The sequence below is a fragment of the Gambusia affinis genome, linkage group LG03 (genome assembly GCF_019740435.1).
Source record: "Gambusia affinis linkage group LG03, SWU_Gaff_1.0, whole genome shotgun sequence".
NCBI classification, from domain to species: Eukaryota; Metazoa; Chordata; class Actinopteri; order Cyprinodontiformes; family Poeciliidae; genus Gambusia; species Gambusia affinis.
The window spans coordinates 326,711-341,368 of record NC_057870.1 but is presented as its reverse complement, the minus strand read 5'-3'; the positions used below and the strand labels follow the sequence as shown (position 1 = coordinate 341,368).

Below are 14,658 nucleotides of genomic sequence, written 5' to 3'. Positions count from 1 at the left end.
TTGTGTTAATTAGTAGAATATCTGTGGAGGAACCATTCAGGACTGAGTTTGAGTTAGAGAACATGAGGTCAGTTGTTGTTTGATAGTTTTGTATGTTTTCACTTTGTTCTTTTGTTTTTTTCATAATTTACTGTAAACTGTCGCATATCTAAAAATCAAAAGGCTCTCTGTCCTGAATTATGGCACATAGTTAGAAACTGAATTTTCACACTTCTTTACAGGCTCAGAAAATCAATGTGATTATGATTTCAATCATATTTCTGTTCAGTCTAGTTAAGAAACATCTTGAGTCATGTTTGACCTTTTTAAGGTTTTCTTTATACAAATCAAACAGCTCCTCTAATCTTTTAAAGTGCTTTCTGAAATTCTTTCAAAGTTTCTCTTTAGACATACAGTTAACACTTTAGGAAGATGAGTCTTAAACTTCCCATGCCATGTTGACGAAGAGGCAGAGAACCAATTTTTTCATTTTTTTTTTTTTTCCATTTTTAATTATTTCTTTTTCATCATGTAAATCTATGAAACAATCCCCAAAACAACAGTGTGGCTGTATGCAGGAGGGTGCCGGTCAGCTGCCAGCCTGTTGATGATGATGATGTCGATGTGGCCTGTGAGAGACAGAGAGTGCTGCGGGGCGATGCTGACAGTGACATGCTGCAGATCGAGAACTTGACAAAGGTTTGATTGTCTGATCTACCAGACCAGTTCAAGTCCAAATGTAAGCCAGGCTTGGTGCTTAAAGTGTTGCTTTGCTTCCTGGCAGGTGTATAAATCCAGGAAGATGGGTCGCATCCTGGCCGTGGATCGCCTGTGTCTTGGCGTCCGGCCCGGGGAGTGCTTCGGGTTGCTGGGAGTGAACGGAGCAGGGAAGACCACCACGTTCAAAATGCTCACCGGAGATGAGTGCACCTCTGGAGGAGAGGCTTTCATCAACAGAAACAGGTCAGAACCGGCTACAAACCATGGCTTCTGTCAGGGCCAGTCGGACTTCCATTCACATATTCTTCTATCCACCAAGTCTCACGTCTGAGGCTTTTAGAAATAACCAGCTTTTAGTGTGTAAAGGCTTTGGCATGGTTCTGTATGAGCTCACTGTGAGTGTGGGAGTTCTGCACCATAGCTTTAAGTTAGAACATGTGTTGGAGGCTGGTGTAGGAAAGGATCGATGAGTCTAGATGTGATGGTAGAATCCAGTTTCATACAGAAACTATCAGATTTTTTCCAGTCGCTGTGGAGAAGATGGGACCATGAGGAGCATCTTCCAGAAGCAGAAAATCCTTTTTAGATTTCCACTTACAAACGCTACAAGAATCTTAAAAGACATTTTGTGAACATACTTCATGTGGTGGACAGATCAATAAATCCCTAATGATCACTAATCATTAGTGAACATACATCGTCATTGTATAATCTTACTGAGGGTGTTAGGGTCTGGTGGTGAAACGAGATAAAGTCAAGCTTCCAACTGGGGAGAAGTGCACACACCTCCAAGTTGTGCATAAGCTTACTTTCTGGGTCCACTGGGGTTCTGCAACAACTTTTCAAGAAGTAGTTTAATTTGAAAATATAAAATATACATGTTAAGCAGAACCCCAGAAGGAGTAGGATCAGTGGTGAGTCGGTACTGAAAGTCTTTTGGATTCGGCTTCAGAGAAAAGGAGTTTTCTCCGTTGCTGCTCCTTTTCTCTGGAATAATCTACCTTTCCAGATTAGATCTGCCCAGTCTGAATTATTTTAAATCGCTTCTTAAAACTCATTTTTATTCTTTTCTATTTAATTGATGCCTGACACTGTAACTTTTCTATTGTTTTATTTTTTATTTTATCTACGTATTATTATTACACTTATTTTATCCTATATATTTTTTGTATTATTTCTCTTCCTCTTTTCATCAACTTATTCTATTATCATTATTGTACAGCACTTTAAACCTGTTTTTAAAAGCTATATGAATAAATTTGACATTGACATTCCAGAAATAACAACTGAGAGCAGTGATGAATGTTGCTGAAGCCCAGGGGCTCCCAAAGTGTGGGGCGCGCCCCCTAGGGGGGGTGCAGTGCTATTGCAGAGGGAGGGAGCGCAGGAAGCGGAATGGATGAATGAAAACAAACAAACAGTTACACAAAAGTGTTTCACTGTAAAGTCGGTTTGTAGTTTGTTTTGTTGCAACCTGAAGTGTGAAATGAACTTCAGTGGAGTTTGAAAACAAAACATGTGTAAAGGTTTATGTCTGGTTGAACCATGTGTGCCCAGTTGATTTATTTACTTATTTTTCTTTTTGGGGGGGTATTTTATTGTAATCCATAGGGGGGCTCAGAAAAACTTTGGATTTCTCTGTTGTCCCTTCAGAATAAAAGTGTCTGTTTATAGCTGTGAGCATACCTCTGTGCTACAGGATTGAAATGGTGTGTGTGTGTGTGTGTGTGTGTGTGTGTGCGTGTGTGCGTGCGTGTGTGCGTGTGTGTGTATTTTCAGCATCCTGAAGGACCTGCTGCGTGTTCAGCAGAGTATCGGCTACTGTCCACAGTTTGATGCTCTGTTTGATGACCTGACTGCCAGGGAGCATCTGCAGCTTTACACTCGCCTTCGTGGCATTCCCTGGAAGGACCAGGAAAAGGTCAGTCTCACGTACACACACACTTTTTTACTGTTGTAGAGACTTGCCAACCTGAAACAGCTGAGCCATTCATTTTGATGAAATCTTTCATCTCTACTTTAGTGTTGTGAGAAAATATTTGTCTAAATATGTTCCTATTGGAACTGTGTGGCTGTGTGAGACAGTAGTTATTCCAATCATTAACTATGATTAACCACATTGTTGGTTCACTTTCAGGAGCCAAACTCATAGTTGATTACTGCCAGTCTTTAAGAATCGGTAAATAATGTAAATGGGAGTTATGTGACGGCACGAAGTGGGCTTACAGAGGAAGTCATTCTGGCCCGATCTAAAGTTGAACAGATGAGAAACAGTCAGTGAAAGTCTGTAAATAAAATAGTGAATTTGATCTGACATTAGAACAGGTATTTCTTCAAAATCAGATGTTGCAGGTGTTGAACACAACCCACATAAGGAGGCTTTCATCTTCGACGCAGCCGTCACAGGTTCCATTCCTGGCCTGGTGACCTGTGCCACATGTCTTCTTCTCTCTCTGTTTACCCTCTTTCTGTCTTAGCACTTTCAAAAAAAGACCACTAGAGCCAAAAAAACTGAAAAAAAAAGAAATATTTATTACAATGAGGTTTATCTTGTCAAATAAAAAATGGTTACAAATACGTCAGAGTCACAGTGAGTACCGTTCTCCACAAACAGCAATCTGTTTAGAGGCTGGTGTTTATGGACAGCCTGTCCACAAAGTCAAAGATCCAAACCACAACAACAAGCTAAACACCTGAAGGTCAGTCTGGACTTCAGTGCCACTGAACCTGGTCTGACCTGAAATGGGCTGAATTTGAATGATTTAAGGCTCTTCAAAGGAAGGTGAAATAAGTCATTCTTAGCTTCCAAAGGCTGCTGGTAATTGCTGTATCTTTACAGACATATGAGGATATTTATGGAGGAGGCTTGCTATTTCTCTCTAACATCCTCCCAATGAATAACACATTCATGAGTCACACAGGAACTCAGGCAACTTTCCCTTTAGTGAATACATCTCCTGCTGTGCTTTAACTATTTCTTTGTGTGACTCCAGGTTGTGCAGTGGGCTTTAGAAAAGCTGGAGCTATCAAAGTATGCAGACAAGCCAGCTGGCACTTACAGCGGAGGAAACAAACGCAAGCTCTCCACGGCTATCGCTCTGATCGGATACCCGTCCCTCATCTTCCTGGTAAAATATTTGACTGGATTTGTCATAACTGGTCATAAGAACCAGGAACATGTGAAATATTTAGATGTTCTTGTAACAGTTTAAGTTGTTTTGAACAAGGTAAATGAGAAATAGAAAATTGTTGAGACTTTTTAAACTGATTACTTGACAAGGCTTCATGTTCCAAAGCTGAGCAGTCAGCTGCTACAGTGAGGGTTTACAATGCTGCTACCCACCAAGCCCAGCAGGGTGTCAGGACAGCTGGTGTCTACAGACAACTCATCAGTCTCTCTGAGGGTCCAACTACACACACACACACACACTGTCTTATCTAAGAACCATGTAGAGAAGCCAGTTTATCGACAGTCATGTTCTTGGGCAGTGAGAAAGCCAGAGCATCCAGAAAAAAAAACCAATTCTGAGATTTGATTTTTCTGTGTGAATAATTTGACATAATATATTTTAAAAAGCAGGGCTGCACAGTGTCACAGTTGGTAGAGCTGTTGCCTTGCAGCAAGAAGGTCCTGGGTTCGATTCCCGGCCCGGGGTCTTCCTGCATGGAGTTTGCATGTTCTCCCTGTGCATGGTGGGTTCTCTCCGGGTTCTCCGGCTTCCTCCCACAGTCCAAAAACATGACTGTCAGGTTAATTGGTCCGTCTAAATTCTCCCTAGGTGTGAGTGTGTGTGTGAATGGTTGTGTGTCCTGTGTGTCTCTGTGTTGCCCTGCAACAGACTGGTGACCTGTCCAGGGTGACCCGCCTCTCGCCCGGAACGTAGCTGGAGAGGAACCAGCAACCCTCCTGACCCCATTAGGGACAAGGATGTTAGACAATGGATGGATGGATATTTAAAAAAAACCACTGGACATATAGTTATTGTCTTTCTAGTAACTATTAATGAGATTTTAGAAAGAAAAAAAAACATCTTAGAGGCTTTGAAACTTTACAAAATAGCTGTGAAGTATTCAAAAACTTTAATTCAGTCAAAGTACAAGTCCCTCAATCAAACTGACCAAATGTAGTTTGGCCCCTCTGTTCAGTTGAGTGAGACTGCCTCATTTTTGGAGATTGTTGTGGAAAAATTACTTTAACAAGAGTCTGGATGAGAAGAAATAAGAATGAAAGGAGTCTGTCAGTCTCCTCTGACCAACAGTGGATCTGGCTTCTTTTTATAGGTTCTGCTCAGAGAAGAGTGACATGATTGGACTAGAGGTGTGAATCCGTGATTGTAATATACCAAATATTCTGTGGAGCCCAACACAGATGGTCTGGCCATTTGTCTATTATTCAGGATAGAGGATTGTTCTCTAATGCTAAAGAGGGCAGATAAGTTCTGGGTTGGAGAAGTAACACTTACAGTCTCCAGGATCCAGGACACTGTGGGGTCTATGAGACAGATGATAAGACTAAAGCAGAAGAGATGTGAGGAGCACATTATGAAAATATTCCACTACAGTGAACAATAGCTAATTGTTAAGAGCCGTTGCCAGGCAACAGACACCCTGCTATTCAAGGATTTGATCTTTGGATCCTTGAACGTCAGAACAAAATCTAAGGATAGATGATGTATCTGCACTGCCACCTAGTGGCTGTTTGTTAGAACACAGAACATCCAGATGATCTGCTGCTTCACAAACCGTCCAAAACACTCAGGATTCATCTGCAAATGTACGACATCATTCCCTTTTTAAAGGACTTTATGAATGACATGAATTTATGCCTTAGAGCTCTGACTAATATTGATTAAGAGTTCTGGATGATTTATTCTCCAAACAAAAGTGATAACTCAATATATTTTTTTATAGTTGTAATATGTAGTTGAATATTTCTAGAAATGAGGTAAAGCAGTTGGTTAATGTGTTTTATGTCTTGTGTGCGTGTGCGTGCGTGCGTGTGTGTGTGTGTGTGTGCGGGCGTGCGTGCGTGTGCGTGTGTGTGTGTGTGTGTGTGTGACCCTCTGCTCTGTTCTTGTGTTCTCCAGGATGAACCCACCACTGGCATGGACCCCAAGGCCCGCAGGTTCCTCTGGAATCTAATCCTGGACATAATCAAGACGGGCCGCTCTGTTGTCCTCACATCTCACAGGTAGGGGGCGCCGCCTGCAGCAGTGTGTTTAACCTTCTGGCTCCGATTGGCTCTAATGTCTGCTTTGATGTATTCACCAGCATGGAGGAGTGTGAGGCACTGTGCACTCGACTGGGAATTATGGTAAACGGCCGGTTTAAATGTCTGGGCAGCATCCAGCATCTAAAGAACAGGTGAAGAACATAATCTTGATTATACTGTTAGTGAGATCCACTCTGGTCCACCCTAGTTATTGTCGATGTCAGCATTTATTTGGCTGTTTTTCTGTAAAACTTCGGGACTGGCTACTTTAAACCAGCTGGAGGAGATGATGGAGGATGGATGCCATCTTGTTCTACCTTGAGGGTGAAGGACGTGTGGCAGTAAGAAAGCTACCGGCTGCCTCATACAGACTATAAAAACTATTCACTCCCTTGGATGTTTTAACTTTGTATTGCTTTTTAAAATCAATCATTTGACAAAAAATGTTAAAGCAAAAGTACATAACATATGTGATTGCATAAATATGCACCCCCTTTAAAGTTACTGAGCTAATTCAACAGAGGTCTTGTTGGCCAGATGATCCCCACTCAGCAGGAAGGATGGAGGAAAACGAAAGTTACTACCGTAACTACGGTTCTATGAATCCCGGATGACCGCCAGAGGCGGTGCTTCAAGCACAGAATGATCATTCTTGCGCATGCGCAGGTCGAGTACTAATGACAAACCTGCCGGGGACCCACGTGACTCTATATAGTCACGTGGCACCCAGCAATCAATCCCTCAATCTTCTCGCGAAAGCAGAGATTCCGAGGGACCAAGCACTCTGGCGGTCATCCGGGATTCATAGAACCGTAGTTACGGTAGTAACTTTCGTTCTATTACATCCCTACTGACCGCCAGAGGCGGTGCTTCAAGCACTGGATGACTCATATCAACAAGGTCACGAGGAATCAGCAACAAGGAACAGCGACTACACCACCCACCTAATGTGATCTAGAGGCATGCTGCTCCAGAATTCCTTGAAGCGGATGGGGCGCAGCCACATTCACCCTGTAGAACCGAGTAAAGGTACCAGGTGATTTCCAGGAGGCCGCACGGCATATAACATCCAAAGGCACCCCAGTCATGGCAGCAAACGACGTCGACATGCCCCTTGTAGAGTGGCACTTCACTCCTGCCGGCAGTGGCCGGTCCTGCAAGGCATAAGCCTTGGAGATCAAATCCACAACCCAGTGTGCAAGTCGCTGTTTAGAAAGTGCCTGACCTTTCCGTGAGCCAGCGTAGCAAACAAAAAGGCTATTTGTCTTTCGGAAGGATGCCGTGGCATTGATATATGTCTCAAGGGCACGAACAGGACACAGTGGTTCAGAGGGGCTTCCGGTGTCAAACCGAGCAAGATGGAGCGGCTGGGTACTGCCAGCCTCCAGTGAGACCTTAGGAATAAATGCTACGTCAGACCACAGTGTAACGCCTGAGCCATCAGGATTCCACCGGCAGCAGGGCTCGGCTATCGAGAGGGCCTGTAATTCCCCCACACGTTTTGCAGAAACCATAGCTAAAAGGAATGGCGTCTTCAGTGAGAGCCATTTGAGGTCTGCCGATGCCAGGGGCTCAAATGGGAGGGACCGAAGAGCCTCAAGCACAAGAGAAAGGTCCCACGCCGGTGCCACAGGGCGGTTGGGTGGGTGCAAATGCCGAGCACCCCTTAAAAACAGTACAACATCTTTGTCTCGGCCCACAGAACAACCATTCAGCCCGACATGCCAACAGGAAATGGCAGCCACATACACCTTTAAGGTAGATGGAGACCGTCCTTGATCCAGTAATGCCTGCAGGAAGGTCAATATGTCAGAAACTGAACACTGCACCGGGTCCTGCCCTCTATCACGGCACCAGGTCGCAAAGACCGTCCACTTGTTAGCATAGACAGCTCGCGTGGACGGCGCCCATGCATTAGCCATTGTATGCCCTATGGACCCAGTGTATCTTGAGAAAGTGGACCCCGGCCTTGCAGGGGCCAAATCCAGAGTTGGAGCCGGTCCGGTTCGGGGTGCAAAATCTGACCCCCCACCTGGGAAAGAAGATCTCTCCTGGAGGGGAGACGCATTGGCGAGCCGGAGCTGAGCTCGCACAGTAGAGGAAACCAAGTCCTCGCTGGCCAGTAGGGGGCCACCAGCAGAACCCTGTGCCTCTCCTGACGCACCCTGAGGAGAGTCTGAAAAAGTAGGCTGAATGGCGGAAAGGCATGAAGGAGGGTCCGGGGCCAGTCGTGTGCCAGGGCATCGCAGCCCAGAGGGCTGGTGTTGTCCAATGAGAACCAAAGGGGACAGTGAAATGCGTCCCTTGAGGCAAAGAGGTCCACGGCCGCCCTGCCAAAGACCTTCCAGATGCACTCCACTACCTCTCGGTGAAGCTTCCACTCCCCCGGAAGCGGCTTCTGACGGGATAGAAAATCTGCTGGCACGTTCTCCGGCCCTGGGATGTAGGCTGCTCTGAGGCTGGCTATGCATGGAGCTGCCCAGGTCAGAAGCCGTCGAGTCAAGCACAACAGTTTCCTTGACCTGGTTCCCCCCTGGTGGTTGATGTGAAAAACCACTGTGGTGTTGTCTGACCTCACCAGCACATGCTTCCCCTGCAAGCCTGGAAGAAAGCTCTGAAGAGCCAGAAGTACAGCCTGTAACTCCAGGACATTGATGTGTTCCCTGCTCTGCCGCTGGGACCATGTCCCCTGTGCCATTTGACCCCGCCAGGTCGCACCCCAGCCCGTGGAGGATGCATCCGTAAACACAACTTCCCGACGACACGGGAGGGAACAGAGCGGGACCCCTGTGGTCATAAACAACCTCACCCTCCATTGGGACAGAGACTGAAGACACTGAGGCCCCACCCGAAGTCTTCGGAGACGATGAGTGTTCCGTGTGGGATCCAGATTCAAGCTGTTCAACCACATCTGGAGGGGCCGCAATGACAGCAGCCCCAAGGGCACTACGGCAGACGCAGCTGTAAGCATGCCCAAAAGCCGAAGATACCGCACAAGAGGCAGTGCCATGCCGCGCCTGAATTCCGGGAGCATGCTCAATATACTGTCCACCCGCTGGGGTGACGGGCAAGCAGTCATTGAGATGGAATCCATGGCAATGCCCAGGAAGACAGTCTCATGTGAGGGAGTCAGACTGCTTTTCTCCATGTTCACCTGCAAGCCCAAGCATCCCACATGATGGAGCACTAACCGAGTATCTCAAACTGCCTGGTCCCGCATCGCGGCACAAATGAGCCAGTCGTCCAGATATGGGAGGATCCTTAATCCTTGTGCCTGCAGAGGAGAGAGGGCCGCTGCAACACATCGGGTGAACACCCTGGGAGACAGTGAAAGTCCGAACGGGAGGACCCTGAACTGGAAATGCCTCCCCTGAAAAGCAAAACGAAGAAACCGCCAATGGGGCGGAGCGATTGGGACGTGAAAATAAGCATCCCTGAGATCTATGGAAGTGAACCAATCGCCCGGGGAAATCGCCTGCAACACTTCCTTGGTGGTCAGCATATGAAAAGGCATGGCCTTCAAGTACACATTCAGGCCTCTGAGGTCCAAGACTGGACGCAGGCCCCCGGTCTTCTTCGGAACCAGAAAATACATGGAATAAAAGCCCCCTGGATCCAGCAGGGGGTCCACAGGCACTATAGCACCCTTGGCCAGCAAGGTGCAGATTTCTTGGTTCAGTGCCTGTGCCTTCACCGGGTCGCGGATCACAGTCATCCTGACCCGGCCAGGGATAGGTGGCCGGCGGCGGAATTGAAGACGGTACCCCCGGGACAGGGTGGACAACACCCACAAGTCCGGGGTGTGGGCAGCCCAGAAGCTGAGCTGTCCCGGGGAAAAATAACCGACCGCCGGCCCTAAGGCATCATCTGCGGGCCCCCCGGCCCTTCGAAGGCCCGGGAGGACGCCGGCCAGACTGCGCGGCTCGAAAGGGATGAAAGGACCTTGTCCCAGCTTGGTCTCGAGCTCTGTTTCTCCGATCTGGAGCAGGTCTCTGGACCGATCTCTGACCTGGTACCAGCCCCTGGGGCTCAGTGGAAGAAGGAGAAGGCCCTGAGGACCTCCGTGAAGGACCCGCAGCCGCCCAGGTGCTGACTGGCTGGCGATCACGTCTGTGAAGCCCTGCCAGCTGTTGCCTCGTTCTAGAGGCCTGAGCTGTATGGTCCAAGGCGTCCAGTGCCGCAGAACCAAAAAGTTCCCCCGGAACCAAAGGCAGGGCCCGGAGGGTCCTCCTACAAGGCTCAGTAAGTGGTGACTGCGCCAACCAAACCTGGCGGCGAGCGTGAACCAGTGTGGAGAGTGTGCGTCCAAGTTCCCTCGTCATAAGAGCAAAAGCCTGCAGAGATGCATCAACCAGGCCTTGCGTGGCATGATCCAGTGGAACGGATTCCAAGGAGGAAGACAGGGCCAGCATAAGATGGGATAGAGAGTTCCCAATCTGGCCCATGCGGGCCCCAGAGTCATAGGCCTTGCAGAGAAGGTCATTGGTAATACGGCACTGAGGACGCGGACAACGGGCATTGGGCCGCAAAGCCTCATCAGGTGGAATAATAAGAGAGGCAATGCCCGGTTCCACCGCTGGCATCTGCCCCAAGCCAACCTTGGGTGCCTCCTGCATAGCTGCCAGGACCCTGCCATCCGTTGTCAGACGTGAAAGCGCCTTGGTGTCTGACCAGCAAGCATGTAGTTCCCGCACATACTCCGCCGAGGGAGGAACCACAAAGGCAGTCTCTGACCTACTGCGCTTAAAGAAGGCGCTGGAAGCCGTAGGCTGGGCCTGAGGAACACTAATCTGTAAACGGGCAAGAGCCGTTCGAATAGCGGATGTCACAGACTCCCCCGTATCCTCCTGGGAGGCAATGGAGTCCGACCCAGAGGCCCCGGAGCCCAGCTCCGGAAGGTCCTCACAGAAATGGGTGCCAGAGGCCGCCACAGAAACAGCATCATCGTCATTGACTGACATTTCATCCTGCTCGGGAGGGAGAGCCGCGCCGCGATCATCAGCAGTCTGAAAGGACTGGAGGAGGGCTTTCATTTGGGCCAGCTCAGTAGTGAGATGATCCACTCTCGTGGACAACCTCCCTGCATCGGTCCGTCTGGCTCGCTTTGTCGGTACTGAAGGTGCAGCCACAGTAGATCGTTTGCACATCGCTTTCCCCATCGGCAAATGAGTACGCGGCGCAGCGCCCGCCCAGTCGGTAGGCTGCTCCAGCGCAGCCAACCGATCCAGTCTGACTGACCGGGGCATGACGCAACAGTTGGGGCAAGCGTTATCTGACAGCGCCTCCCGGAGATGTTCCACACCGAGGCAGGAGGGACACAAGTCATGCCCGTCGTCGGGCTGAAGTGGAGCCAGACAGGTCGAGCAGCATAAATTATCCAGCATCATACTGCTGAAAGGCGTGATTAGCCCGCCACCAACAAGAAGTCAACACGAGCAGAAAACGCTACCGGCGACTCCGTTGTAGGAAAACCCCCGTAGAGGTTCCAAACTCAGCATGAGCAGAAACGCCACTAGCAAATCAATAACAACCAAAGATGAACTCAGCACGAGCAGAGACGCCACTGGTGAGTCAGATAAACAACAGCAAAGTAAAATGGACTCAGCACGAGCAGAAAACGCTACTGGTGAGTGTAGATAAACAAACTGTAGAAGAACTCAACGCGAGCAGAAACGCTACTGGTGAGTTCAGGTAACAACTCAACGCGAGCAGAGACGCTATCGGTGAGTTTAGATAAACAAACTGAAAACAACTCAGCGCGAGCAGAAACGCTACTGTGAGTCAAAAGAGCCACAAAAAGCAACGTGGCAAATCAAAGCGAACAGTAAACTACTGCTGAGAAAAGAAAAAAAACTTACCAGCCACCGCGGCCACTGCAGATCTGGTAAGGTGAAAGCAGCTTGTGGAGGGCGAGACTTACCCGCAGCTCCGACCAAACCCGGTCACGGGGCTACCAGCAACAAGCAGCTAGGAAAATAGTGGTACACACAGAAGCAACCAGCTTCACACGACCACACACCTGTCCTCAACACACCTGCGCGCGAGAAGAACAAAGGGATTGATTGCCGGGTGCCACGTGACTATATAGAGTCACGTGGGTCCCCGGCAGGTCACAGGTGACTTTGTTGTCATTAGTACTCGACCTGCGCATGCGCAAGAATGATCATTCAGTGCTTGAAGCACCGCCTCTGGCGGTCAGTAGGGATGAAATAGAACTGCAGCTTCCTGACTGACACCAATGCACACAGCCAAATACTGCCTTAAAGCACTGATTATTTATACTTATACTTATATGGGGGAATTGTCAAAAAAGCCAAATTTTGCTGATTGTTATTGATTGGTAAAAGCAACAAAAAGGTGAAATATATAAGGGGTGAATACAGGCTAAAAGGCATCTTAGTTGTATGAAGCCACAAACTTCATTAGGCAAGTTGTTTATGCAAAACTGTATGATTTTGTTCATGAGAACAGAATAAATAAACTTAGTCTGTCTGGACTCAAGCTGACCTGCTGGGTCTGCAGTTTGCCTCAAAAACAAGGAAAGAATCTGAGTAACAGAGAATCCGAGTACCGTAAATGTTTGAAAACATTTTGATTATTTGTTACTCTGACTGAGGTTTATTCGTGTCTGCATTTTTTGTTGGATATTATCAATTATTGTATGGTATCAAAGATCTTTCCTACTTTTAAAATCACTATTTTAAATTCTGATAGGTTCAGGGCAGAAGCTTTGAAGAAACACAAGAACTACTGCAAATAGCAAATAGCAGACATAAAGAAAAAGAGAAGCTGAATTGATTATTTAAAACATACAGTATAAAGAACAAAGGCCGCATAAATAAAGTGAATTAAACTGAATTAACAAATTGACTTGTTGCTAGGAAGTTTGAATCATGAATCAGAGGTTTGGTGGAAGCAAGCTACCACTGGAAGAAAAACGGCGAGTGACTGAGGGGCGCTACGTGTAAAAGAAACCCTGTAAATTCTAGACACTAACAGGTACTGTAGAATTGCACAAAAAATCCATGAGGGATGGTGGAGTCCCTGCTCGAAATTCCATGAGAGGTGTACGGAGCCTGGTGCCGGAAGCCCTTTGAAAGTCTGTTTACCTGGTTTTAAACTGTATGATTGTGAGCCTGAGTGGGAATAAAAATAGCAAGAGGTATTTTGTTCCATATAACACAGTAAGAGTGTAACAGGTAAACCTTTTATGGATGTAAACTCCACTAAAAAGCAACTTGTATAGGATTATATTTGAAACGTAATCAATTACAAATCTACCGATGGAACTTGACTCATTGTCGTGTTTTGATTGTTGATTCTATGTTGCATTGACTTTCTGTGTTTGATTTGATGTAAAGCACTTTGAAATGCATTGATGCTGAAATGTGCTTACAAATAAAATTTGGTTGATTGATATTCCAGATTTGGGGATGGTTACATGATAACTGTAAGGACTAAAAGCAGCGGTAATGTGAAGGAGGTGGTGCGGTTCTTCAACAGGAACTTCCCCGAAGCCATTCTGAAGGTAAAAGCCAGAACATCTGACTCCTAAACCTGTACAGGTGCTTCCTTTAATCTGTTCCCATCTTTCCAGGAACGTCACCACACCAAGGTCCAGTACCAGCTCAAGTCTGAGCGCATCTCCCTCGCCCAGGTGTTCAGTAAGATGGAGCAAGTGATGGAGGTCCTGGGCATTGAGGACTACTCCGTCAGTCAGACCACCCTGGACAACGTGCGTCCCCTCAGACTGCGCCCCACACTTTAAAGAGGACAGCTGAAATAACTGCTGCCTTCTTCCTGTCCAGGTGTTTGTTAACTTTGCCAAGAAGCAGAGTGACAACCTGGAGCAGCAGGAGGTTCTGCCCCCTGGTGGCGGGCAGTCTCCATTGCAGCGCATCTTCAGTTTCCTGAAAGTCCAGCCTGCCAACACTGAGCTAAACGCTCTGATCAGTGAGGCTCCAGAGGAGCTCGAAAGTGATGATGATGAAGGACTCATTAGTTTTGAAGAGGAAAGGGTGAGTAATGTTTCAGATATACCAAAACCCAACAACACATCATCTGTATCCCTTCTTTGTTGAGTTGGGTTCAGTTTGTCTGTAGAGCAGCAGGTAACAGCAGAGTTTATCAAGGGCCTTCATCTATGAGCTGATCATCTTCATCTATGAGCTGATAACCTTCATCAGGTCATAGATGAAGATTATGAGCTGAGGATGCCAACAGCACCTCACCATCTGTAACACTCTTCACTCAATAAATTAGAATATTAATGAAAAGTCCATTTATTTTAGGAACTTTATTACTAATTGAAACATATTAATAATTACTCACCGATGGATGTTTTCAAATTTATTTCTGTTAATTATAATGATTTTCCACTTCCAACTAATGAAATAATGACATTGAAAATTAGAATATTAGATCAGAGAGATTAAAAAAAATGCTATTTTTAAAAACACGAATGTGGGCTTAATGAAAAACTATGTTTAATACCGGCTTACAAATTATTTTCAAAAGTTACTAACAAACCAGCCGCATCAGGACGTAGATTCTCATTATTCAGTATGACCGTACACCCGGACATCCTGTCTATGCGCATACAAACTGGACTCTGAACTACAACTTACAACTCTGAACTAAGAACTTCTGATCACATAATAGCAATTAACCAGATCTGCCATGGTAAATCAATACTGATAACTATTGTCAGTAGTCCCTAACATTAATATGATCAGGCAGCATGTAAT

At 46.8% G+C, this 14,658-nt stretch overlaps 1 protein-coding gene across 3 annotated transcripts in view; it reads left to right on the top strand.

Moving 5' to 3' along the window:
- abca2 (ATP-binding cassette, sub-family A (ABC1), member 2) overlaps window positions 1-14,658 on the top strand; it is a 122,593-nt gene that overhangs the window by 105,007 nt on the left and 2,928 nt on the right. For all 3 annotated transcript variants that reach the window (XM_044107843.1, XM_044107852.1, XM_044107833.1), the window contains 9 exons: window positions 558-678; window positions 764-942; window positions 2,479-2,620; window positions 3,693-3,827; window positions 5,787-5,890; window positions 5,971-6,063; window positions 13,337-13,439; window positions 13,509-13,646; window positions 13,720-13,929. In XM_044107843.1, the coding sequence (XP_043963778.1) occupies window positions 558-678; window positions 764-942; window positions 2,479-2,620; window positions 3,693-3,827; window positions 5,787-5,890; window positions 5,971-6,063; window positions 13,337-13,439; window positions 13,509-13,646; window positions 13,720-13,929 (1,225 nt within the window). The remainder of the gene's footprint in view (window positions 1-557; window positions 679-763; window positions 943-2,478; window positions 2,621-3,692; window positions 3,828-5,786; window positions 5,891-5,970; window positions 6,064-13,336; window positions 13,440-13,508; window positions 13,647-13,719; window positions 13,930-14,658) is intronic.